Source organism: Pleuronectes platessa, chromosome 17 (genome assembly GCF_947347685.1).
Source record: "Pleuronectes platessa chromosome 17, fPlePla1.1, whole genome shotgun sequence".
In the NCBI taxonomy this organism is placed as follows: Eukaryota; Metazoa; Chordata; class Actinopteri; order Pleuronectiformes; family Pleuronectidae; genus Pleuronectes; species Pleuronectes platessa.
The window spans coordinates 10,646,924-10,673,104 of NC_070642.1; the positions used below are offsets into that span (position 1 = coordinate 10,646,924).

At 42.7% G+C, this 26,181-nt stretch overlaps 1 protein-coding gene across 1 annotated transcript in view; it reads right to left on the minus strand.

Moving 5' to 3' along the window:
- Nucleotides 1-7,366: 7,366 nt before the first annotated feature.
- LOC128460583 (MAM domain-containing glycosylphosphatidylinositol anchor protein 2) overlaps nucleotides 7,367-26,181 on the minus strand; it is a 168,355-nt gene continuing 149,540 nt past the window's right edge. The window contains exons 13-18 of the mRNA XM_053445826.1: nucleotides 22,744-22,764; nucleotides 20,161-20,316; nucleotides 17,002-17,163; nucleotides 10,606-10,736; nucleotides 10,010-10,106; nucleotides 7,367-7,894 (exon numbers count right to left, since the gene is read on the minus strand). Of these exons, the coding sequence (XP_053301801.1) occupies nucleotides 7,806-7,894; nucleotides 10,010-10,106; nucleotides 10,606-10,736; nucleotides 17,002-17,163; nucleotides 20,161-20,316; nucleotides 22,744-22,764 (656 nt within the window). The 3' untranslated portion in view covers nucleotides 7,367-7,805. The remainder of the gene's footprint in view (nucleotides 7,895-10,009; nucleotides 10,107-10,605; nucleotides 10,737-17,001; nucleotides 17,164-20,160; nucleotides 20,317-22,743; nucleotides 22,765-26,181) is intronic.

The following is a 26,181-nucleotide window of genomic DNA, read 5'->3' on the forward strand; positions in this document are numbered from 1 at the left end:
TCGTGTGTGCAGCAGGTCAGAGAGATGAACAGCTCCGCCTGTGTACAGTAACTTCAGCTCTGGCAGTGTGTGAGCTTGCCTCAGTCGAGAGGCCCCTGCTGGCTAACCTTTGGATGACTTTCCAGTCACTGAACACCATTGTCTTTCCCTCAGATGTCCTTTTACTCGCCACAATCACTCAGATGCTTTCAGCTCGGAGAGGAAAGCAAACCTGCACGCTCTTCAGAAGAAAGCACAATCTGGGGAGCACCGTCAAAGGAACAATTTGCACAACACAAAAGCTTTTGTTTCCGGCCCTTTGAGCTGGAGATGGGTGGTCACTGTGGGAATAACTTGGATTTCCCTTTGAAAAACTGCGGGGACAGAGGTGTCAAGTACAAGCGAGCCACGGCAACAAGGAGAGGCTTTGTGCTTCAGCACTAAGCACATAATGCGGGATGTGGTATTCCATTCTATCCTTTTCTAGTCTTTATTACGCTAGAGACTGACAGTGCGCATTCGTGTAAAATGTTCCTTTTCTTTATTTTTTCATTAGTTGCAGGTATGGCACAAAAAATGGGTGACAAATTCAAAGAAATACAGTGAAAAAGAAGCCTGATCATATTTTATATAAATATAGAGCACAAAACAGAGAAGAGTGACAGGTCATCGTTGGTACAGGGTGTCAGCACAGAACAAGATAGATAACATCACTGAAACACAGCCTCCTCCACGACCTCCGGGTGACAGCAGCCAATCTCGTAATTTCCAGGGGATAAGAGCGTGTGTGTGTGTGTGTGTGGGGGGGGGGGGGGGTCACACATTCAAATGCACTGATGGTTATTAACTGGCCGTTGGAAAGAAGGGGGGTTTGTGTGAGCGTACGTGTTGCTCCTGCCTGGCCTGGGATTCCTGATCAGAGCAGGTGAGAGAGAAGGTCAGGACAGACGGACGAGCGAGCAGAGGTGAGATTCACTCCCCCCCGCCTTCTGGTCAAGTTGTCAGGCGGAGCAGCCTTGGCATCACACGGCTTCTGTCCGTGTAGAAACCAGGTCTCTGAGGCACGTCTACCTTTTCGCTGGTATTTAGTGCGGCTGCAGTCGGCCTCCTGTCAACAAGTCACTCACCACCGCCGAGCCATTGTGCATGAGTGAAAGAAATTCACCAAATACTAAAAAAACGCAATTCCAGGTTTACGATGACATTTTCTTGACGGTTTGAGTCTTTTATAGCAACACTCAAACTGCCAAAGTCTCTCTGACTGTCGGCTCTGCCAGTGCAGCTCAAACCACAGAGCTGCTCTACCTGCTGGGCGCCCATCTGAGCTGAATCAATACCAAGAGAACTGGGTATGTATGGTAATAATTAGGACTGCAATCATATCACGCCAGTGGAAGTGAACGTTTTCTCTCGTTTTCGTCGGGGTGATGAATGGCACAATGTGACTAAGCCCTTCTCATAGGTCGAACAGAAAATGAGAAATCATATCCGCTCAGAAGGAAATTTAGGGACTATTCCTTTTACAGACCCTCGAAGCACTCAGGCCCCGAACGGTTAAATGTGACGATTACAGTGAAACGTTTTTAAAAACACTGTTCAATGAAATATGATTGGAACGTGCTTGAGTTTAGCTGCACCACTGAAGAGAGCTTCACCTTCTTGCTTTTCACTGATTAAGCAATGTTTTGATTTAAATTCTACCTTCTCAAATATTAACTGGCCATGCTTGTTCTCACTGGGATACTTTTCATCAAATTTACGATAGAACGTGGGAATATTGTTCAGGCATATTGCCTGTTACATTAATTAAGTTCAATCAACAGTCTGCACTAACTCTGACAGACCTCAGCCTTTAATCCTTCAGCAACTCCATTCTAATTGTAAGCACTGGGTACATTCATGCACAACCGCATAATTCATGAAATTATCGCTGCACAAAGGAAATCATTTTTTTAAACAGAATCTAATTTGAAAGAGCATTGAAAACAATGCCTTGTTTGTTTCCTCAGTGTTTCAGGACCTCACAGTATCCAATACTGTTATTTTTTTTCAGTTTGATGAATGTGACACAAAGGAAACAGGTCAAACGTTTTCAGTGAGCAAGGTGAAACTGCATTCAAAAGAGGAACACACCATTTCCGTCTGTAGACCCTTCCGAGCATATACTGCCTCCCTCCTCCCACCCACCAAATGGTTATTGCCTCTTCCCATGCAATAACGATTGATTTGTGTTGTTTGTTTTCAGCAGCTCTACAAAGGGAAAAAGGCAATTTCTAGCTTACACTGGGACCATTCAAACGTATAGCAGAGCGATACTACCAACACGAACCCCATATTTCTTAAGGTTCTGTGTTGGCAGAGAGCACGGCTTTACTTTTTTACTTTTTGGTGGAAAACTGTGACATTTTCAGGGTTTGCTGGTGGTTTCATGCGATTGAATCATACTGGTAGATGACCTGAAGCTTTGTCAATCTCGTGTACAGTTACTTACATATGAGGGTATAAATATAACAGGATCAAAACTCTATCCCAAAGTACAGCTTCACATAAGAAAACATAAATAAAGCAATCATGATGTCAACAGTAAATCTATAGTTTGGTCTGAGACATGTTGAGGAGTTGATGATTTATAGAAAATGTATCAGCAGAGTTATAGTGAGTTTATAAAGTCAGGTTATAAATCAGGTTATAAAAGCGACACCATGCTGGCTGGATGCAGGGGCTGGAAGATAAAACAACAATAATCATTGTGATATAATTGTCATCAATAGCAATAAAAAAAAGTATATATATTGATATAATGTGTATGTGTTGTGTGAGCACAGTGAGGAAGAAGGATACATAACTGATTGACCTAAAAAATTTACCTGTTTATCAAGTGTTTGTCATTCTCTGCTCATAAAGACGAGTTTAAAACCACAACCGTCACTCAGGAGCAAAACTCTGTCTCTACACTATATGAGAAAAGAATGAATTCTTAAATTAAAAATAACTTAATAAAATTAAAAGATGTGAGTTTTGTTGTAATGACCACCGACATTGAACGATCTCTTAAAATTGTATCTCACTAAGATTTTTGGAAATATAGTGCAGCCCTTATTGGACGTTATTAGTCAGCTAATTAAGCCAGTGGTTGTAAGGCAGCCACTTAGTGTAGACATGACCTCAATGCTCTGCCTGCCCTTATGCTTTAATAATCTGTATTAAATCAAAGCAGTGTTTACTACTAGTCAGTTAAACTGGATTGCAGTACTGACAGTATAAGCTATAAATTTATAGAAGTAAATCTATAATAAATAGAGATTTTGCCATTTTATTTTATCATGAAAGGTCTAGAGGAGGAAAACAGAAAAAAGGTCATTTTATTTTTATAACATCTATAAAAACATATGGCACTATCACCACATCGGTTACACCACTTAAGTTTTAAGTGGTATCGGCTATTTACTGTCTGTACTGGTGGGAGAAACCTCACGTCTGGGAAAAAGAGATTCGGGGCACATTCCTTCTTTCAGCCCTAAACCAATCGAAACGCTACTTCCAAAGCTACAGAAGTACAGTAAACTGTCACATGTTTACATATTCAAAAACTGTTAATCCCCTCCAATTGTACTTTGAAGGGAGCTTAGAAGAGTGTTATCAATAAACAGGGCAGAGTGTGTAAGCCACTCACCAGGCTCACGTCCCTCGTGTGCACTACAGGGCAAAGGCTGACACGACAGAAACGTAAAGCAACGAAAAGGGTGGGAGCTGTTTTACCATCAAAACAAATAATGATGCATTTCACCGTCTAACTTGAGTTGTGGCTCTGGGAAAATGAGACAATATTACCTTTACACAGATTAATATTTTGCAGATGTGTATGAATGTACCCCATTTTTAATACACCACAAAGTCAGGATGAGATGAGGTCTCTCATCTTTTCTGAAACCGACATAATAACGACGTACCAAAAAATGATCTTTTTAGTAAATTAATTGAACGGGAAGTTTTGCATACTTTTAAACTCTGCTGTTATAAAGCAATAGTTTGATATTTTCTGAAATACTTGTTCATTATCGAGATTTAAAGGTGCTGGGAAATAAGTTTTGTGAACTTTGAAACGAGCCAAGCGAGCTCACCTCCTGGTTCTAGCTCAGCTCTAAAGGGAATAGTTTGACATTTGGAGAAATACACTTAATAACTGGCTCATCAAGAATAAGATCAAATATCTTTTATATGCTTACATTTAACATAAATCTACCAGTAGCCAGTTAGCCTGGCTTAGAAGGAAGGCTCAATGCAGCTAACGGAAAATGAGAAAATCTGAATCTATAGCTCACTAATTAACATGTTATATCTCAGTTATTTAATTTGTAAAAAGAATGTACAACCATTAGTGGTTTTACACACATTAATTACTATTGCACGACTATTTCTTGGCCACAAGCAGGTGACTTCCTGTCATCGTTTTGTGACAACCAGTATGAAACTTGTTTTTACTCTTTAGTTTCTGCACAGATTAAACAGAAGAGATTTAAAGTGTTAACTAGTGAACTGTCAAAGAGCTGCTGAGAGACATTTGTTCAAACAGACCCAAGTTTGCTGTCCTAAAATGAGCTTATCCAACTAATGGACAGATATGTGAGGGTACTGACGTTTTCATCGAATTCTACTAATGGTGGAAATTAATGACTCCCGTGGGATTAATAAATCTGAATCAAACACAAGGCAGTTATGTGAAAAATGAAACCGTGTTCCCTCAAACCACTGACAACAAAACCAAATACCATAGCTTTTTTTTTAATGTCATGTAAATTCTTACAATTTGTTTAAAAGTAAATTTCTCATCAGGTCATCTGCTGCTTTTCTGCTCACGTCATGAATAAGAGACCAAGTGCTCAGGGCGGCTGTAAAAGAAACAGTTCCCAAAACCGTCTTCAGAAACTCCAGACTTGGTAACACTGACAACTACACGGGGCACTTTGGCACTTTTAATCATACTATACTACAGAAGGATATAGCGATAGAGCTAATGGATGATTTTATCTGAACTTCTATTTTGGGAAGTTGTGTCAAAGTCTGTGTCGAGGTCGGATGGACGTCCTGTTCTCGATGTGTCCGAAACAGCCTGGGAGAGTCTGAGAGTTCTCATCATCGAAAGCACGTCCCCGCAAAAATAACATATGTTTTAGTAAAACATTACATCTAGTAAGACTGTAGGAAAAAAAGAACAACTGTCCCCAGAACTCCATTTACATTCATTTTGATCTGGGCCTCATGGAAATCAAAATACGGAAATGAAAAAAAAAAAAAAAAATGTTTGAAATTATCTAATAAAAGAAAAGAAAAAGAGAAATGGACAGCATATAATACCAACATCTCTGTAATAATATCGTACAGACCATAATGCTATGGTAGGGATGCCCTGAAATGTTCATCATTCTGCTCTGTTTTGCTTCGCATATTTATCTTCTTTACATGTATCAGTTTCTTTTCACACTTATTTGTACACAGCTTTATGCTCCCACATGTACGTGACCCCCTCGGACCGACTCAGGCTTCCACTGAAGAGGCTACATACGCTGAGCAACCACAACACCATGAACCTTTAACCCCCCCCCCCCCCTTCACGTTTCATGAAGATCTCCTCCACTGACTGGCTTCCCTTCGTGTCTTCTTGCATTGTGGTCGCTCTATAAATATGAATTTAACGAGGAACAAATGGAACAACTCGCCGTTAAGTGTGGATTTGTTTCCGAAGTGTGGTGAAGCCTGAATTTGTGAAAGTAGGTCACGCATGTGCGGAGAAAAATGAAATGGATTTTATATGTTGAGACCTTGAACTGTTGTGCTTCCTGTACTCCAACATAAAACATTTATCATAAACCTTTGAATAGAGCTTCTTTAACATTTACAAGTTATACAGTTACCAAATTGGTTCTTATGCTTCCATCGGCTTTGATACTTCAGCAATGCAAAGGGAGACAACAAGAGAAAGGAAGTTAAGTCATCTTCAACAAAAAAAAATAAGAAACAAGACACAAGTCCTCAAAACATTTGTCATAACCAACAATGAACGGAATTTTTCATTTTCTTATTTTCTTTTTTTTACAATACATGTTTTAAAAACCCCGCTGGTTAAGGTTATGGTCTCAGGTAGATCTTCCACAGTCAGTCTTCACAGTTTTTGTAAAAGCAGAGAAACATTCTCGCTGGAGTAATAAAATATCATGACTATTATTATGGTCATTATTATCTTTTATTCTCATATTGTTCCATATAAATGGTGGAGCACAGGGTCGAGGCCAATCACCCAAATGAAGAGCCTGCAGTCCAAAGGTTCCTACTCTCCTCCCTGTACAACACAATGTTTTATTCAGCGGTTGTTCTTTTCTTTTGTTAAAAAAAAAAACAAAGAGAGGGAGAATTATGGGAAGAGGGCTGGGTATTAATTCAACAAAGTGTCTTTATCCTCCTGCCTGATCTTAAACCATCCTTATGCAAAAAAGATCCTGGGCCTCACTCTCACTGTTGCCGCTGCTTTTGATCCAAACTGTTTCCAAACCTGTGCTTGGGGTCTGCCAGCACCGCCCGGCCGGCTGCCCCCACATTGAACTACACGTAGGCATGGGCTTAGGCGCACAGACACACACTCGCATAGAAACACACAGACACACACACACTGGCAACTGTTCCATCGTCAGCAGTAAGATCCAGGTGTTGCGCGAACCCCCCCCGTACTCCCTCTGAACGCGTGTGTCCTCCCATCAGCACTTGTGGGGCAAAAGAAACATGTAGAAAATAGCCCATCAGAGGAAACATGAACAGAGATGTGTTCGGTGTTGATTAACGCCCAGGCTCACGATTCGGTTTGTAATCTGAAGGCACTTTGTTTCATGGCAGAAAGTAAAGTGGCTTCGGCTCCACAGGTGGACCGCTGACTGAATATCGGAGTCAGGCCTGACTAATCTGACCCTTCTCTGCCTGTTCCTCCTCTTCCTCCCTCTGCCCCTCTTTCCGCCCCTTCCTCTTATTTCAACTCATAAGCTGGGACCTTCTTCTGCCCTCCAGTCCAGCTGTCTACACCTTCGCTGATTCTTCCTTCGGTTTATTGTTCTGCCACCATTCCGTCGGTTGGCCACTTGGACTCGTGAGCACAGTGTGAAAAGATACATAGGCAGCTACAGGGGGAGTAAGCAGACAGAACTAAAAAGTTGCCGGAGTCCTTGTCTATCTACAGTGCAGCACCAAGCAGATAAGGAAATGCCAGGATGTGATGTGAGGCTGGGCTCGAGTGAAAAACAAGTGTCGGGGGGAAGGGGGGGGGGGGGGATTGGCATCTGGTGCAAGAAAATGAAGATAAAGATACACAGAGAAAGGTCTGACTCCGTGTGTTCGTAAGCAGGGAAATGTTATTTCCATTTGAAAAAGTCAGCAGAGTCTATATTCCGCCTCCCTCCAAAGATATTTTCATGACTTCATAAAATAGTTCTTGTGCTTTACAAACTGTCCTCCCTCGACGCTTGAGAAGTCTTTCACCAAAGTCCAGGCGTCACTCGCGGGCCCGCCTGTCTTTGTGCTCGTAAAGACGTCCCGAGTCCTGCACTGAGGAGTGTTTTCTGTAAAAGAGGTCTCTTTAAAAAAAATTGCGCAACTCCTTTATTAATTTTTGTGTAACTTTTTCATCACAATTTTTTCTCTTTTTTATTGGTTTGGGTCCCTCCGCGGTCCACCAGAGGACCCCTGCTGCTTTCAGGATGCATGAATCTTTGGTGATTGGATGCCGAGGACAGCTCACAGACGGTGGGTCTGAATGTTTGCCTCTGAGGTGACGGAGAGGAGGGTCACCTCTGACCTTCGAGGAGGGTCATCACCAGGGTGATGCATAGCAGCCATATATGGGAGGATGTTGACGGAGCCTCAGCGCTGAGATCTAGAATTGGTAAAAGAGCAGATATGAAAGTTATCTGCTGTTAATAAACCCTCCAAAGAGAAAGATGAAAAATGCTTCCAGACAAAAATACAGAACAAATGGAAATGAACAAACCAGGAACATTGAACAAATAGATCTCATTGTGGCAAATGTATAAATTTTCTTTCTTGCCAAGATTGATCCTTTAATATTTTGCCAGCACCCAATTAGCTTAGCTTAGCATAAAGCCTAACATTTGGGAAGCAGCTTGTCTGGCTCTGGTAGATGTTACTTGGTGACTTTGAGATGGACTTTTATTGGGCCTAATATGACGATTTACTGGCCTATAGGGAGTTTGTTTTAGTTGCTTGTCAATCATTGGTACTCATCAGAAACATATTCCAGCAAACAAACACCCTTAAAGCCAAATTTCTGTAAAAACTCGTCAAACTAAATTAAAAGTGTTAATTTGTGTGCTTTAGGGCAGTAGTTACCAAACCAGCGGGTGGGAGGCCCCAGGGGAATGAGGAAGATGGTACTGAGAAACCAAATCCAATTAAAAAAATATTCTAAAGGGCATATTTCAACAATAATTAAGAAATTAAGAAATACTGGCATCTCTGACTGAATGTGACAGCATCAGCTACATTAGCTCAGTTTACAGCACCAAAGGAACATGTGTGCAACATGAGCCCATTGGTGAATTTTATTGTGAACTCACTCAAATCAAATCAATATCTGTATATACATATAGTTGGCATGATTCTTTTTGGGGTCAAGTGCTGAAAACTTTGGGAACCTCTAGTTCAGGTGTTTACCGGCAGCGCCAGGCTAAAGTTTCTGCCTGTTTTCAGTCTATATGCTGAGCTAAGGTAAACGCCTCCCAGCTCCAGGATCACTTTCAACCCATATTGATCTTCCTATAAATCAACGTTTTCATTAATGTCAAATTATTCCTTTAAGGACCCTGTGATGTCAGAGTGCTATTTTACTGAACATATTCACATATCAGGTAGAAAAAAAAAAAAAAGAAGAAGAACATGTAGAGAACAGATATTGATCGCCAATCAGCAGACACAAGTGCTGAATCTGTGTCAGAGTTGACAGGAAATAACACCTCAGCTTGGAAAGTCGTTACGACAGCCTGCTCTGTGTCGTTGAGGAATCGGACAGCAGAGGTTCATGTGCACCGGCTGGTAATTGACAGAATTTATTGTCACCAGGTGGAAGTGAAAAATAAGATTATGTTTAGACACCAAATTTGTTAAAACAAGGAGGGGTGAGTAAGCAAACCGCTAAAATGAATATACAGAATTTACAGAAGGCAGAGAATGCACGATATCTGTCTCATATATTTGATTGTATATTATTGCTTATAAATAATAACTGAAGATTAACATTTAGTGTAATTGAACCTGTACGACAACACCATTCAACAGCTTCTCTGAATAACATCCTCTGTCAGTTCAGCCTTCGAGAGATATTCCTCAAATTTTCCCTCTGACATCACATAAAGTCATATAAGATTCATCACATGAGATTCCAATGTATAATTCATAACGTCCTCAGCCTTGCCGACTCCACCTGTTACAACGATTTAATGCTGTTGCTTTGACTCAATGATCCAGATGAGAAATAACTACAACAATAATCTTGGGATAAATACAAAGCTTCTTCTCTTGCGGAGCCAGATAACCGACTCTGACGCTCTTCTAGTTGCCTACTTATTTCCCACTAATGTCACGACAAATGGAAAAAGATTACCCCGATTCATCGCTGCTAGGTGAAAGGGATGTGTAAGTCTGAGAAGCTTCTGGAAATAACATTCCTCCAATCATATGTAATATGAAATAAATTGCAGGAACAGCGTTGGCAATTTTCTCTGTCCTGTTTTCTCTTTTTACATTTTGTTTGTTCCTACAGCGCAATTACAGTGCTCCACTCAGCCGGCGTGGCTATCACTCATGTGATTACAACACTGTTGCTATGACAACCCCCCCCCCCGCGACAAGGTGGTTCAATGGCAGCAACCCTCTTAGATTGCGTCCCCTCTCGTAAATCTGGAGCTCGTCCAGCGAGGTGGAGCAGGGCTCCGAGGAGAGGTCAGAGGAGGTGGGGGCGTGTGGTGCTACTCACTGGGCGGAGGGTCTCGACACTCCCCTTCCTCCAGCGTGACGTCATCGATGGCGATGTCTCCCTCGATACCCGGTCCCCGGACTCCTTCCAGGACCACCTGGAGAGAGACAAACCAATATCATTTTTTTCCCTGCGTGGCCTTGAACAAGCACAATAACAAGGAAATTAGTGCCACTGCAAGACAAACTCTAAAAGTAAGCACACAGTGCAATTAAGCTAAATTGCCCCTTATAAAAAGTAACAGCAGGTGGTGAGTGTTTGTTTCAGTTTTTTATTTCATAAGATTTAAACTTAAAAAAGCCTGTGGTGAGTGGGAACGGGAAAAACAACCACACAAGTGAAGCTGAGGCTATAATTACTTTCCACAAGTGCAGCAGTAAAAATGATGGAGAATTGATTAGAGATTCGGCTTCCTGATGGCAAAGTGTGAGTGACATTTCTTTCTCAACAGCCACGGATCCTGTCCACTGCTCTGCTTACATTGAGGTTTTGTGAAGCGCTACATCAACACTCAACCCCCGAGGAAACTAACAGTTCACCGTACACACCCAGAGAGAGAGAGGAAGACAACATGACAGTCAGAATGCTGATCTCACCTGGAATGACGATGTCGGGTGGATGCTCACTTTGGCCTGGTTCCAACGGTCCCCTTGGTTACCAGTGAGCAACCACACGGGACCCTCGGAGGTCGTTTGGCCCTTCTGCTTTAGGAAGGCGTTCAGGGTTCCTGCATGGACAGAAGAGAAACATAGATGTTACACACACACACGTACACACAGTCACATGGACCTGTACCGAGCCTTTAGAGAAACCTTGATGCCGATTGCATGCTGTATCGCGTTATAGACTATTTCTGTGGTAATAACCTGGCGCCCTCGTTGTGCTCTACACAACAATACAGTGCCTCTCAGCTAAAGTAGGTCAACAGTGCTTCAGTTGCCCAGTCTGTTGTCACCACCTTTCAGCATTGTTTGGTCTGTGTGCACGAGTGAAACAGATTTGCACGGTCAAAACACTACAGTTCATATTCTACCACACTTGCAGTATGGCTGCTGACAGGTACTGTATGATAATAACCCTGAGGTGTTTACTCTACAGCTTCCTGCAAATGGCATGTGACCAGCTCTGAGAAGGTGCTGAAATGTTGCTTGTAGAGCAATATTTTGTACATCTCCTTTAATCAGATAAAGAAGCCGCATTCCTCCATGGTTCACGTTCATCAGAACATGTGCTTGACTAGTGTACTAGTTTTCGAGATATGTAAGCAACAGATAAAGAGAGATTTCTAGAATTGTAAGATGGATTCGTTCACGTAGGTTATTTTGCAGTTGCCCTCATCATCTTCAAACTGTTCTCTGGTGGATAGTGAAACTGAAGACTAACACAAAAACACCCTCACACACACCTCAGTGTGAGTGTTGCTCTAGTGTTTATTCGTAACAAATAAAATACACACAGATTGTGGTTTTTATGCTCGCCTACCACTCTTTTAAGGCTCTTTCTTAAATCTTCTGTCAAGGTTTACCAGAGTTTTTCGACAGAAAATAAAATCTGCAGTGCAGAGACAGGTGAGAAACTATGGCTCTGAGTGTAGATCTACTTAAAATGTATATAAGACAGTAAAGAATCACCCACACATGGGAGAGAGGAGTCCATTGTGAATTCCAGGGTGAACCTGTGAGTGAGATTGGATGTAGACTTCTCAGCTTCATATTGACCTCTGTCCTCAGCATTTAAATTTCATTTTTTAAGAGCAGACCAGATGCAAACGTTAACCTCAGGTCATATGAATGATCCAAAAATAATTATCACTAATGGTCAATTTGTTATGAGAATACCATGGAAATTATCGAATAGTTTCAAACTCTTTCTGTGCGGTCCAGCTGCCTTTTTTTCCACCTGCATTTCATCTGAAGCTGCAAAGGAGAAACTGTAGAATGTGCAGGTTGAATTCTGAACTCTGAATTTGAAAATTCAATATGACAATTCAGCCTTTTAAACTGAAAAGATGTAAAACTCTAACAATGAGGCAGAAATACAGACTCTTATTGAGAAGGAACAGACACCAGGACTGAGTTCCAGCTTCTCCTCTTGTCTGGCTCCGGACTTTGATATGATGTCAGATGATGACACAGAGTGTAACCACTTCCCTCTCCTCCTCTCCATCCTGACGATCTGCTCGTTTCTCTATTTGCAATGCAGGGAGACTGCGTGTGCGAGTGCGTGAGACGGCGGTTTCTTAGCGGCGTGCCAGGAGGAGCAGCATCCAAAGACTCAAATCAGGTTAGCGTTGACACCGTGGAGAAGCTCAGCAGGACCACCGCTCTGAAGTCAAGTGAAATTCGAGTATGGAGAGCGGCACCTTAGCGCTGACACAACTGATGAGCAAAAAAAACAGCAGCGTCGAGGAGTGTCACCTCGCCCCTGATGCATCTATGCCACAGCGAGGTGCCTCATTACTGTACAGCCCCCTGCTAAAAAACATCTCTGTGAGCAATGGAGGGAAAGCCGTACTGTATGTCCTTGTTCACATTATCAGCAGAGTGTACACTTTCTCCCAATGACAGCCCAATATCCAGTGAGAGATGAGCTCTTGTACAGAACATGACCTGCGGTTTCATCTACCGTCGAAGTGTTTAGGATGTAGGGGGATTCTTGCTGAGCTGGCTGGCTTACATTTTCTTTGAACTCATCTCGATGTAGGTGGTTATGCCGGTGTCATCAGATCCCGAGCAAAGTCTTGTGCTGGATATTCATCTGGAGTATCTCTGTCTTTTTCTTTTTCTTTTTTTTTATACAGAAATACCTGTGGCAGACACTTGTGAAATTTAAAAAGATCTGAGAACAGAAAGATGTGAGTCTAGTGAAAAGTGAGAAGCGGCTCCTAGAAGTTTTCAATTATGGAGTGAGGACGAGCGAGTTGGGGATTGAGGTGCGGTACCACCCTCCTCGCTAATGAAAGGAGGACTCCATTGCTCCTCAGAAGGTCAGACTTAAAACAGACTTGCTTTGCTTTGTGCTTTGCTGGAGACTTAATCCTATAAACAAATGCGACACGGGCTCCAAAGGCAAACTTTGATGTGCGCTTCAGTAATTAAGTGTGACCTTGTCTCAGGTATCCCCCCGCTAGCTAGCGACATCGGAGTTTCTTTGAGCCTGTGCCACTGTTTTCATCAGTGTGTAGGCGAGACTCCTTATCGACTGATTTTTGCCTTTAGCGCTGCCGTGTCAAAACTTGACTGTGACTAACCTCAACAGCAAAGACCCAAGGAGCATCTGCTCCTAGTGTTTCAGGACAGAGCTGCACGGCTTCAAATAACAAAACGCCTTCAACTGCAAATACAACAAAGTTTTGAAAAAAAGGAGCATTGTGGGGCTGTATAGTACAAGTGAACATATGTTACATGGACCGTTTACCAATACCAGCATTCTCTGGGTAGAGAATATCACAATCCAACATTCCTGAGCTCAGGGGCAAATTCTCTCATGGCTGGAGAGGCAGAATACTAAATGGAGCGTAGCTATAGAGGATCTGAGCTGGGTTTCAAGTCCTTGACATTTAGCCCATTCATCATAACACGCCACAGTCTGGGCACGGGCTTCACCACAGATGGGGAGGGCAGTGAAGAGAGGGCCTGGCCGGCGATCAATTTGAGCAAATTGGAAATGTCATGGCCTACTCAACCTCGGCAGGGAGCCGGAGGAGCTCTCATCTCCCCGCTGAGTCGCCCTCTGACACCTCTATCCTTACATTTTCTCCACCTCTCCAGATGTTTGAGTCCTTCTCTCTCCCATCTGGATTCTTACACTAACCCTTTCCACCGAGAACAGCGGAAAAAAAGTAGCCAGTCTAAATTTCTGCCCTGAAGGGGGCCGGTTGTCAACTCAAGCCAAAATGGTTAGTTCACCAACATTGTTAAAAGCTGATTCTTAATTCAATGGAGGTGGTGTGTGTAGCCCCAAGTAGAGGAAAAATTCCCCCACCAATTTTTTTTTATTATGCGTAAAAATCTCTGTAATAAAGAAAGATATCTCCACAGGCTACAGGTTTATCTCTTATCACTGAAGGGAAGCATCTGTAAGCCTTTTTATATTATAAATGCAAATAAGAGTCAATAAATAAGTTCCAAAAGGAATAAAAACATTGGAATGGCACAAAATTCCACAAAAAAAGAAAATATATTTTCAAAAAGAATGAATAAGCCAGTGCTCCACAAACAAGAGAGACAGAGGAGGAGAGGAAGCTGAGTGGGCTGGAGATGGAGCAGCAGGTCCAGCAGAAGCTTAGAGTGGAGCAGGTGGTGGGTGGAGACGCTGCTGATACCATCGATGTCTCACTAGAATACGAAGGTAAACGCAGCCAAATGCTCACTGTAAACATTTTATCAGAAGGGAGACGAGTGCCGTTGCCAGGCTGTCGTGATTTTACAGTCTCATGCAGTTTTAGTGTCAAGTTTAATGAGCACAAAGCAGTGCTACTTGTTCCCTCTGTGTTTATTCACAGTTCTCAGTACTCGCTTATTCTTGCTTTGCCATTTTTATTTTTGCGGACTACATCATGTTTTTTTATCAAAGTAGTATTTCGTGGGTGTGTAAGCAGGATTACGCAATAACAACTGAGTGGATGAAACTTAGTGGAAGGATGCAGTATGGGTCAGGGAAGAATCTAGAACATTTCGGTGCAGATCCAGATCAGGGGGTGGATCCAGGATTACTTTTCTATATTTTAACATTGCAAGATATGTGGCGTGTTCTGAAATTTGCCAGAGATTAAAAAATGGATCTTGATGAATGACATTAGGCACATTTAGGGAACTGAGTGTGAGAAATTCAGAGCAGCTTGGTTGACTGTAAGGGGGAATGTTAGCAGAGGTGTTCTAGTTTGAGATGAGAAGTTTCATTTTGTTCTTTTTTTTATTGTTTTGCATCTGAGCTCTTCTTACTGGTTTTCTGTTGGAAGATGTGATGTCACATACTTGCACCAAACGTATTTTTGGAAAATGTATGACTAATGCCAATTGGTGGGTCACTGTCAATCAATCTGAACAAACCACATCAACACAGTCCTCGTGGCTGATTATCAGAGTTTCCGAGACCTCCATGAAAAAAATGATTAGGGTTTCTCCAAACATGTTAAATATTGGATTTGAACCTGTTTATCTTCAGTGGCCTTAAGTATCTTCCATGGCTACATGTGGGATTTGAACATTTCTGACTTTGCATGTCAACCTCAAATGCCACACAAACTGTGCTTGAAGGCTGTTGTGCCTATAATGCCCGCGCTTGCATTGCATGTGACCGGATCACAGAGGACGGGTCAGTGGACTTGTTTAAGACGCAAATGTCAACAGTGATGGACCTTAAAACAACACCCCTTGCTTCTGAGAGAGGAGAGACAAAAGGAGACATTTCCTGGCCTGGTCAATCACAGCTAACAAACAGTCCATAAGATGATACTACAACACACATTGATGCACTGACCTAAGACTCATTGCTGCTGCACAGTGAATGACTGGCTTTAAAGGGACAGCGTGAGAGATGAAAGGGTATCACAGGCATTGGAGTGGATAGAACTGGGTTCCATTAATAATATCTGCAGATGAATGACTCAATTAGTCTGGAAAACCAGTCCAATCAGTGAGCTCATGTTCATTTGCTCTTGCATGTTTGGACGCGCCCCCGTGCTCAAACCGATTCCCATCTGTCCTAAAACCTGTCGGGCCAATCACAACCATTGATCTATAATGAGGCAGTATTGATTCGATGACTGACAGAGGAGCACCCAATAGGAGAGCCACCGGAGCGTAGCTGTCGCGGATACGGAAAGGTCAGGTGATTCCGCCATGCAGACTGGATTTATTGAACAGGATGGTATATTTTCTCCAAAGGAAAAGCAAACAGCATGTAGAGAGAGCAAAGTAGAAGATGCCAGATTTCCTAAACATTTATGTCATCTGGAGACTGACAGGATCATAAAAGAGGACAAACTCGAACATGAACCTGCTTGACAGAGAAATCCCCACAAGTGGCTCTCGACATCGTGTGAAGCTGCTGTTTTTGTGCTTAAGATCCAATCTGGCTCATCACTCCTACATTCACAATCTCCACAGTTTGCACTCAGAGCAGGAGAGCTTGTGGTCGACTGATTGGTTTCCTTGCGAAAGAAAGTTAAGAGTCAGACGTGTGCCACAGAGCAGCTCCTTCAGTCACTCTGCCATCTTCAAACAGGCCATGCAAGTTGGTTATCTCCATTCAGAGGGGAATGTGAGAGCTAACGCCCAGGTTTAGTAAGCGCACCTTTCTTAGTGTTTGTTGTAAAAATGAGATATAATATGCGTGAGCCATTTGACAGCCGCATTTAACCAAATTTCGGCATGAAAGCGTACAAGTCCCCACAGCACTCGCCACAGAGATAAAACTGTCTGGAAATGGAAATGACTGAAAGTCTGTTGCTCGCAGACAAAAGTGCTGCTGCTTTCTATTCTTCTTCATTTCACAGCGTGACTCCTGTGTTTCTGTCTCACAAACAACTACTCTTCAGAAACACAGAAGAGAAGAGCCCACTGGGACACGCACACTGTAGGTGGCGGACAGCAATTCCAAAAAACTCATCTCTCGGTTTATAGATTTCAAAGACACTGTGATGTCCCGCGGATGCTTGATGACGGACTCTTCTCTCGGAAAATAAAATTTGTTGTGGTGCTTCCTCATTGACGGTTTAGTTCCGCGCAGATAAGAACGCATCCCCTTCATTTAGAAAAGCAATTTGAGCTTCACTAGAATATGCTTTTTCTGCTCAAGCAGCCAAAAGCTACAGAACAGCGACAGATTCTTTAAAAGAATGAGAGTAATTATTCAATCCTCATCTATTTCCATGATCTAGTGAGCAATGAATTTAATTAAGCAGATCCTTTCCGCTGCATTCTTCAAAGCCCAGGTTTTATTTGTTACACAAGCTGTGGACAAGGGAGCAAATAAGAAATGTGACGTACCTATGTGTTTTCCATACATGTGGTAGAAGAAGCTGAAGCAGTAGGCAGGGGGGTTGGTGATACCGTAGGGGTTTTTAGGTGCTACGTTGAAGAACGGGCTTACGAGCCGTGCCTGCTCCCCTTCCTTCCGCGGCCTCGAAGTCTCAATGTACATGTAGAAACCTGGAAACACAGACATACATGAGCACAGGAGGTTAGTGGAAGCAGGATTTACAAGTGAGTTCATCTTCACACATAAAGCAAAACCAACAATTGAGATTCTATGGGATGGAACTTCCTTCACCTGAAACTGGAACTATCATTTGGTGCAAAAATTTTACCTATTCAACAAATGAGCAAATATGACAAAACAAGCTGCAGGTTGAACCAAAACTACAATAAACAATTTGAACTGCCGTTGTTTTCGGTTGTATGTCTTTGCCAACAAAACCATGTTTTGTGAGGCCACTTTGACCTTTGACCTCTGACCGGCAAAACCCAATCTGTAAGACTGAAGTGAACATTTTTACCAAATTTGAAGACATTTCCTCAAGGCATTCTTGAGATATCGTGTTTAAAAGAATGGGACAGACACAGAAGAGAAATACAGAATGCCTCCACCCTGTGACTATGGTTGGTGCCGAGGCATAAAAACAAGTATTTAAGCTAATTGCCATATATATCCACTGCAAATATTTATATATGCAGTACAGTTATACATCTGATTATGCCTTATGAAAATCTTTAAGGACGTTGGACAGAGTCATTGTGCCTGACTATTTAACTACCTCAGCTAAAAAAATGAGAAGCTTTTGCCTGGCAGTGTTCACAATCCCATAACTACAGTACCAACAACTGTTTGCCACTGTAAACACTGGGGAGAAGCATCCGTGGTCATGCTCAGCTGCTTTCTCAGCCAGTCTGTGATAGCATGATGGAAATGAAACCTTCCATATCAGAGATAAGGAGCGTGGCTTTCTATGAGGGACAGTTCCCTTTTTACTAATAGCAATAACCAGGGCGCACATCGGGCCGATAACAATGGGGTTACATTCATGCTCCCCCGGTCTGACAGGCCTGAACAGCGATGGCGGCGAGTCAAACAGTCCTCTGATTGTGTCAGAGCCACAGAATCTGAAGCCAATCTCGTCCCTGCCACAGGCACAGGGAAGGTAGCTAGTGAGCGGCTCCACGCCCCTCCAGCCAAAATCAAATGGAATATCTCCCTCATGTTGAATCTCATATCAGATAATTACACCCAAAGAGGAATGGGGCCGGTAATGAAATGCTGGACATTTTGAAACCATTAGGTGATTAAAGCCAATGCATTATTTACTGCTTCAGCTGCTGCTGGGGCCACAGCACCATAACAGACACGCACATTCAACTACAGATATAACTTCTATCATCAGGGTTTCACATGACTTCAGTTTTGTTAATTGGCTATTTAAGTTAAATATCTGCACATCTAAGTAAAAGATTAAAAACTAAATATTGTGCAAATTTCATTAGCCTGAAAATCAAAGGTCACGGCTGCTCATTGATTTGTTTTGATTCATCCAGATTAAATTCTCTACAATTCAGTAGAACACTTGAATCTTTCCATCTTATTGCGATATTTCTAAAAACAACACCATTAGTGTCATGTTTGCAAATACAGGTATGACATAATCAACATGGAATGCTGCTAATTTTATATCTAGCCAAATCATTTAGCAATTACATGATAATCACACTGCTGTGCCTGTGAACTGTGGGGGTTCCAGTATTCACGCATGGATTGTATATGAAACAGTGGGTAGTCAGTGTGTGTGTGTGGTGAGTAGCAGCACACTGCACACAGCACACTGCACATATAGTGTGCTGTACATTTAAATGTGTGCATCCTACCAACTTACTCCCAGTCCAGTGAGCAGGTGCAGTGTTTGCAGAGCCACACGGACATAATTGATTACACTTAAACCAACTGTTTCATTTCCTATTGGTGCATTGGCCATATAGAGATAAATTCCCAGCTGAGGCCAACTTGCTCACTGCTGAATGACTATTGAAGATGTTGGTGATTTGTATCTAATTTGTTATTTTATGCATCTGTAGCCAATATTACATATCTGTTGTGAATTTTGTTCTCTATGCGTGTGATACATATTCACGGTTTAAATAGTTTACATATATATTCCAGCTCATTTGACAAATAATTGGACTTTTATTAACACAATGTGCTCATCCCCATACCATCTCAGGTGCCAAAGCTATATGAAGGAATGATTTGGTTCATTCAAGGAATGAATCAGCTGTCCCTGGTGCTACGTGTGTCAGGCCTTCTGTTCTATCACTGAACATGTTTTACAGTTACAACACAAGACGATTCCAGGGCCCAACATGTATTATATATTGAGAATGGATAACAAGAGCTGGGTTCTCATTCCTCGTCCGCTACCACAAGTTCTGTTGGCTGAAATAATAAAAGATTTGATCAACTAGGGAAATTATTGGTATCTCTGTGATTTGGTTGAAAACATCAGACGGGATTGCAGGCCACTTACTTATAGCACTTTGGCTTTCTTGAACAAAAAGTACTTTCTTGAATCTTGTCGTTCCGGGGTTTTACCCTCATGGCTGAATGCACTTATTGTAAGTCGCTTTGGATAAAAGCGTCAGCTAAATGAGGTGTAATGTAAGAGTCTAAATGTGCACCTGATAGCTAAATATATGATCTGAACACTGAACAGGGCAGTGACAGTAATACATGTTGTAAAGTAGTAAGCTAATGATAAGCTCTTTAGCCTTGGAAGTGGAGCTTTTTAAACTACAGCCACACTGTAACTGCACAATTACTGATCAGCGGAGATGTTCAATAAATGGTCACCTATACCTCTTTTACACCAAAAGGCAATTGACTCCTTTCCCATGGCAGTAGAGACAATTTCAGTTTTCTTACTCTGGTCATGCTCAACGTCACAGCCGCACCGACGACTGAGTTGCTCTCTCACCTCGCCGTCTTGCCAAATTACCGCTTTCACTCGTATATGTCACATTTCCATCAGTCCCAATCGGAGCCGATTAAAACACGTGCAGGTGGCGGAGTCATTTGACCGGCCAGTCAATAGAGAATCCATTCCCATTGCAGGCATAAAGCCAGTTGTGAGTGCAGGCTTTAAACGTAAAAGGAATACTCACCCTGCTTGGAATCACTGCGATCACCACTAGGCCCGGTGTTGGGTGTGTACTTGGTGTCACGGGTGGCAGCGCTGTGCCGTGTCCAATCGAAATCATCGTTCTTGTCCTGGGTGAACATGCAGATGGGCTCCTCCTCAAAGCTGCAGTGGAACTCTCCTGGTGAGCGACAGAGAAGCACTGGGCTCTTACATTCACATCGCTACAAATAGAAGTTACACACTTGGCTAGAGGCTACATTAGAGTATGTGAGCAGTGTGACACCTACTGTAAATTTATGAGCTTTTACTTGTGTGTGTGTGTGTGTGTGGGCGCGTGCGTACGTGTGTCACAGGGGGATATGCAACAGCCTAGACCTAATTACGCCACACGATGTGGAGAACAGAATTTCTAAATTAAGATTTGACCTCTTCGTGACTGTGGAGACGTCACGGAGCGTGCTCGAGTTTTCCCTGACGACGGCATGCAGTTGGGTTCAGTTCAGAGAGGAAGTCTCTGCATCCTGGAAACACACTCAAGTGCAGTGTGTGATTTTCAAAACTGAATTTATTAGAGCACTACCATGTCCACTACTGATGGATGGAATTCAATATACTCACACTTACTACCTACCTATACTACATAACACTACATACAAATCTCATGTAAAGGAGGTCTGGTAAAAGGTATGAATGTTTTTTTCTAGATTATATTTGACATTCCAGAAATAGTAGTAAACCGTTTTCAGACATGAACTCTAGAGAATGTCTGCAAGATTGCGCCCAGACTTTATTCAGAGTTTACCTTTTACATTTATAGAACATACAGAGGTTCTTCTCAACACAGATATCTCCGGAGTGTTCAGGTGGGTGTGGCGCAGCAGGCAGAGGCACTTGATCACCAGCGTCTGCACCAGAAGCTCTCGAATCTTGTTTATTTGACCAATTTGACATCATCATCGACGTCTTCTTCATGTAGGACTCCTCTTATTCATCCTGATATATTTTTATCCATTTAGTTTTGAGTTTTTTCAGTCCTGTAACTATATGTATAGCTATATGGTGATATCCGGCCATGATCCAGACATTTTATTACGGTGCTGGAAGGGGAAACTGAATGTTTGAAAGCATCTTTATTTGCACGAAGCTCAATCTGTTGAACTTTTGCGCACGATCAAACATTAAAATTGTGTTGATTGTCTTTGAATTTTTTTTTGTATTTCATTTCTCAGACTCTATGTAATCCGGTTTTAGAATCATCTCCACCTCCCTGCTTCCCTGTCACTCTCCATCTTCTCTGCAGTGGGTTGACAGGTTTGGGATGCCCCCCCCGGACACCCCTCACGAAAAAAAAAAGAGTAATTGTTACTCCAGCATGAGGTGATGATGGGTCACATGTATGGGGAATGTCTAACAGTGAATACACTAATGAAGAGTTGGAAATAGCATGCGTGGGAAACCAGCCCACTCACTTTAATTAAGGTGTAGAAGGAGGATCAACAGTGTCAAAACTTCTATTTAATTCATGTAACAATCAAAGAAAAAACACCTTAAAAGAGGACATGGTGCTGCTGAGCAGTGTCCTCAAAGAGATAGTAAAAAAAAAAAAAGAGGATTTAGATTCAGGATGCAGGCGTGTGCTCTGATAAATATTCATTGATTTATTAAAACGTAGCTGGGAGCAGTTTGGAGTGGTGACCTTGAGAGGAGCAGCTTTTACTCAGGTAATGGAGGTAACGTAGACGGAGTTGAAGAGTGGGTGGATGGGCCGAGGGATGGAAGAGGGCAGCCGTGCTGCGAGGCAGGGAGAGGAAGACAAAGAGATGGAAAGTGAGAGCAAGAGGGAGAGAGGAGGTGGTGATGGAGAGTGAGGGAAGGGGCTGGGTTGCAGATACTCTTGACTCTTCCCCTATAGGCACGCAGATTTAAATAAAGGTCTAGCTCCAGGCGCTAGACACCGACGGCCCCATTCCACTGTGAGCTAAACTAAATGTTTTCGCCTTGTGAGCACGGGAGGATTCGGAGGATAGACCGAGGAAGGAGGGAGGGAGGAGGTGTGCAGGTAAGATCGTTTCCTTCAGGGATTTAGATAATGATGTTGGTGATTAGGATGTTTGTTATGATGTTGGCAAATGTTTGTGCAAACACGCAACAAAATACATATCTATATAAATAAATAAAGCACAATACACAACAGCACACTGCTGCACAGCAAATAGTGATTAAGTTGGATTCTCAAGGTGTGAATTTATAAAGTTTCAAAAATGAAGTGCATTCATAATGGGGCTAAACATTAGCACAGTGCGTGCAAATGTACTCAGGCACAAACACTACATATCTCATGCAAAATGAAGTGTCCAAGTGTCTGCAAGGCGTTCTGCAGAGATTTAAAGCTCTCAACATGTCAGATAGCCTAATTCAGGTTTACTGTGACTTCTTAAAGGGGAAGTATTATATTTCATACATTATTTAGCTCCACTCTTCCAGTGCAGCGTGACATGTTGAGAGCCAGATCTCTACGGGACGTATGGTAACTTTGGGTTTTCCCACTGTTCTCACAGACTGTGCTACGACAGAAGGAGCTCGGTCTGCGATGCGCGTTACTTACTCAGATGAGGGTTGACGGGAGCTGTGAAAAGAGAAAAGGCCAGGAACAGTCATTAGTACAGAATACATTATTTGTGCAGCTGTTAAAAATGTAAAGCACTCAAACTGTCACATTAAAGGAAAGGCACACTTTGTCTCTTTTGTGCACTCTACAGGTTTCTACACAAGCATTAAGCTGCCGGCGAACTGTTTGTCGTGGGGCTAAAGAAAAGTCCACGTGTATAAAACTTTTCACCATCCTAGAAACAAAATGAAAGAGGCCCATGGGAGGCACAGGAATATTGTCCTGTGATATTAAAACACTGCAAGCATATTCGAGTGTGTGCGCTCCATCTTTATTAAGCTCTATTGCTTTCACTGATTGCAAACCAACGGCCGACGTGAATGAAACAGGAAGCATTCGCCTGACAAACACGATGTAGGGATTATTTAGGCGAGAGAAAGAGAGATTGTCTGGATTTGAAGAGGAAAACGGTGACAGCAATCCTTCTCATCCTGATATTAAATGTAAAAGACGGAGGGATTAGGACAACCAGCCTGACCACATTAATACGATTATAGCACAACTGCTTATCATCGCCGCCATTTACCAGCACTGCTGATGTTCTTGTCCAAGGTGACTTCCACTTAGACCACTAAGCCTCTTTCATACGTCCATTTAGAAGCCACTAAATCATAAAAATGTGTAATAATCACAAGTGTGTCTGCTAATCACTTTCCTTTAAGATCCATGATTCGTCCTATGGACAGGCAGATGAGGCGTCTCTTTGCATTCTGACCACCTAACTGGGCTCAACGCTTCCCTTATTGATAATTTAAGAGGCTACTGACACAAAGGTCAAGGGTATCACACAGAGTTGCAACCAGCCAGTTAGTCAGCGCCTCACTTTTTGCAGAGTAAATACCATTTAACCTGCCAAGAAGATTCATGGGTATTTTCATGATCGATTGCTGACCGGCTGAATAGATGCGATACATCAGCCTTTACTACAAAACTATGTTGCTTTGTGATTTATGAACCCTCGCTGTTCATGGGGGGAATTGATTTTAATCCAACAAATTAAAGTGAGTAATAACAAATCATTGGGACAAAGCAAAACGTGAACTGAAAAGCCTTGAAGTAGTGCAGGGCGGCTGGAATTGTTCTTAACCTGAAACTAAGGTTGTGGTTTCATTGTATTGTTGTGTGCCTCATGGAAATGCATGTCCACTCGTTCACTCCCACTGATGAGAAACGAAAAGATAAACACAATATAACACAGCGGGGGGAGCAGAGGGGAGAACAAACCGTTGCATTTTCCAATTGAATCGTGTAAAACATTCAGTGAACTGCGACGCCGCAGCTGAATCCTCGCTGTGAGAGGAAGGCACCCGTGTGGAAAGAACAGCCTGTGCAGCCTCATTGCATAACAAACTTTAATTATCTGTTATGTTGGTGATTGTGAAAATACCTGCATCCCAACAGTCACTGCTTCCCAGTGAGTCTACACTGGGCTGCACACTGCTGCAACAAAAGAGTCTGCAGAGAGAGGCAGGAAATCATCCGGGCTGTTGCAGAGAAAATGTTTCAGATGACAACTCGCAGCCTCAGGCCTGTGAAGCGGATGCTGAGTTTCCCGACAAAACTATTCTCTCAGCACCACCCCCCCCCCCCTTCCCTCGCTGCCCCTCTACCTCCCATTTTCGGCGACTCTCCTCTCCACCTCCTCCCCCAATCCAGCGCCCTCCTCCTCCTCTCTCCCCTTCTTCTTTCTTTTAAGCCTTTGGTTTAGAAATATGTTTTGTTGTCAGTTTGTTACCTGCAGCTTGCCTCGACTGAATCACTGCGCCTCAGTCCAGATGAATGTGTCTCCTCTAGCAGTGTCTCTACCCCCCACTGAAGAAATCACGCTGAGCACAGAGCAGGGCCCAGAGGCTACTTGACTACTGCTGTGCACGCACACACTTTCTCTATCGCAGACATATACGCACAAACAGGAAATTTAACTTCCAATTTGGATGACTGTACTGGGTAGAGGAAAACAAACAGGGAATAAATATAACTTGAGACTGAGGTCTGTTGTTGACTCAACCATTTTGAAATCTTTTCAGATATTTTTCAGCCTCGTCTCGTAGCCCCTGAAATCACGAGTGGACCTCGAATGCTCTCCTTAATATTCAGTGTTGTTCAAGTATAGATGAGAAGCCCTTCAGCAAAGGCTTTAAAAACTTCTCTTCTTAATACTGCAGTTCTCTGTTTTACCCCAACAGTTCAAAAATCCTTAAAATAAGGATCAAGGATGAATTATATTATTATATATATTATTTTGAGAGCTCTCAAGACCAACAGCCCCAGCAATTATAGAGTGAAGCGTGCTCCTCTGTTGCACCAGGTCATGTCCTCAACCCGTGCATTAGGTGCAAGTCTGTCCGACTCCTGGTTTCTACTTTTTCCAGCTGACAGGACTAAACAAACTGCCAGTTGATGCATGTGTGCTTTCCATCCAAATTACCTAATTTTGATTGAAACAGTGAGCTCAGTGACCGTCAAAGGACAGTGGCCCGTGGAGGCCGCTCCGGATACAAACACTGACTTCATCTTGGCAGGGTTCCCTGCCCCACTGGCCTGCGGCTGTATTACAAAGCAGCAGACGATTCTTCGGCTGAAGCCAAGTGTCCTCATACACAGCAGCAGCTCGCCTTCTTCCTTCCTCTTCTTTTTTATACTTAACCAACCTCATATAATCCACACTCTCAGATATTCCCATCCATCATATTTAGAGGGCTCTGGGTGGGGGCCTTGACGCCCAGAGAAAGCCCTGTGATGGCTGCACAGCTCCCACCATCAGTTGGAATAATAAGAACGTGGGCAAATGTAAATTAGTAATCTTCCCCTCACGTCCCCCTGACAATAGCACAGGCGTCATCACACTATTGTGCCCTTCAATCGAATTCTTGTTCAGTGGCTGCTCTGCCCTGCTCCTGCAGTTACACACACACACAAATGCATGCACACATGCACGCACCCACGCACGCACACACAGACAGACACACAGTCCTTGAACAGATATTTCTTATGTGTTATCCTGTTCTTACATCAGCGAGCCTGTGCCATCTTCAGCTGAATCCTTAATGGAGTTACACATGGATGGACTCTGCTGTGGTTTAGATGTTTAGCATAGAAATGACCCCCAAAAAATTGGCTAAAAAATCCCAGGGTGAGAAATGCTAATAAATAAAGAATGCAATCATATGAAAAATATGAAAAAATGGAAACACGAAGGTAGGGCCATATTATATAACTCATGAGAATACACGTATCTTCTCCCTGATGAAAATGTGTCATATCGTGATTTTAATGATACCGCAATGTGTTGATGTATTTATCTCATGATTATGTAGAGCAGAAATGAGAATGCCCCAAAGCCAAAAAAAGAAGGTTGCTGCCAACTCTGTCACC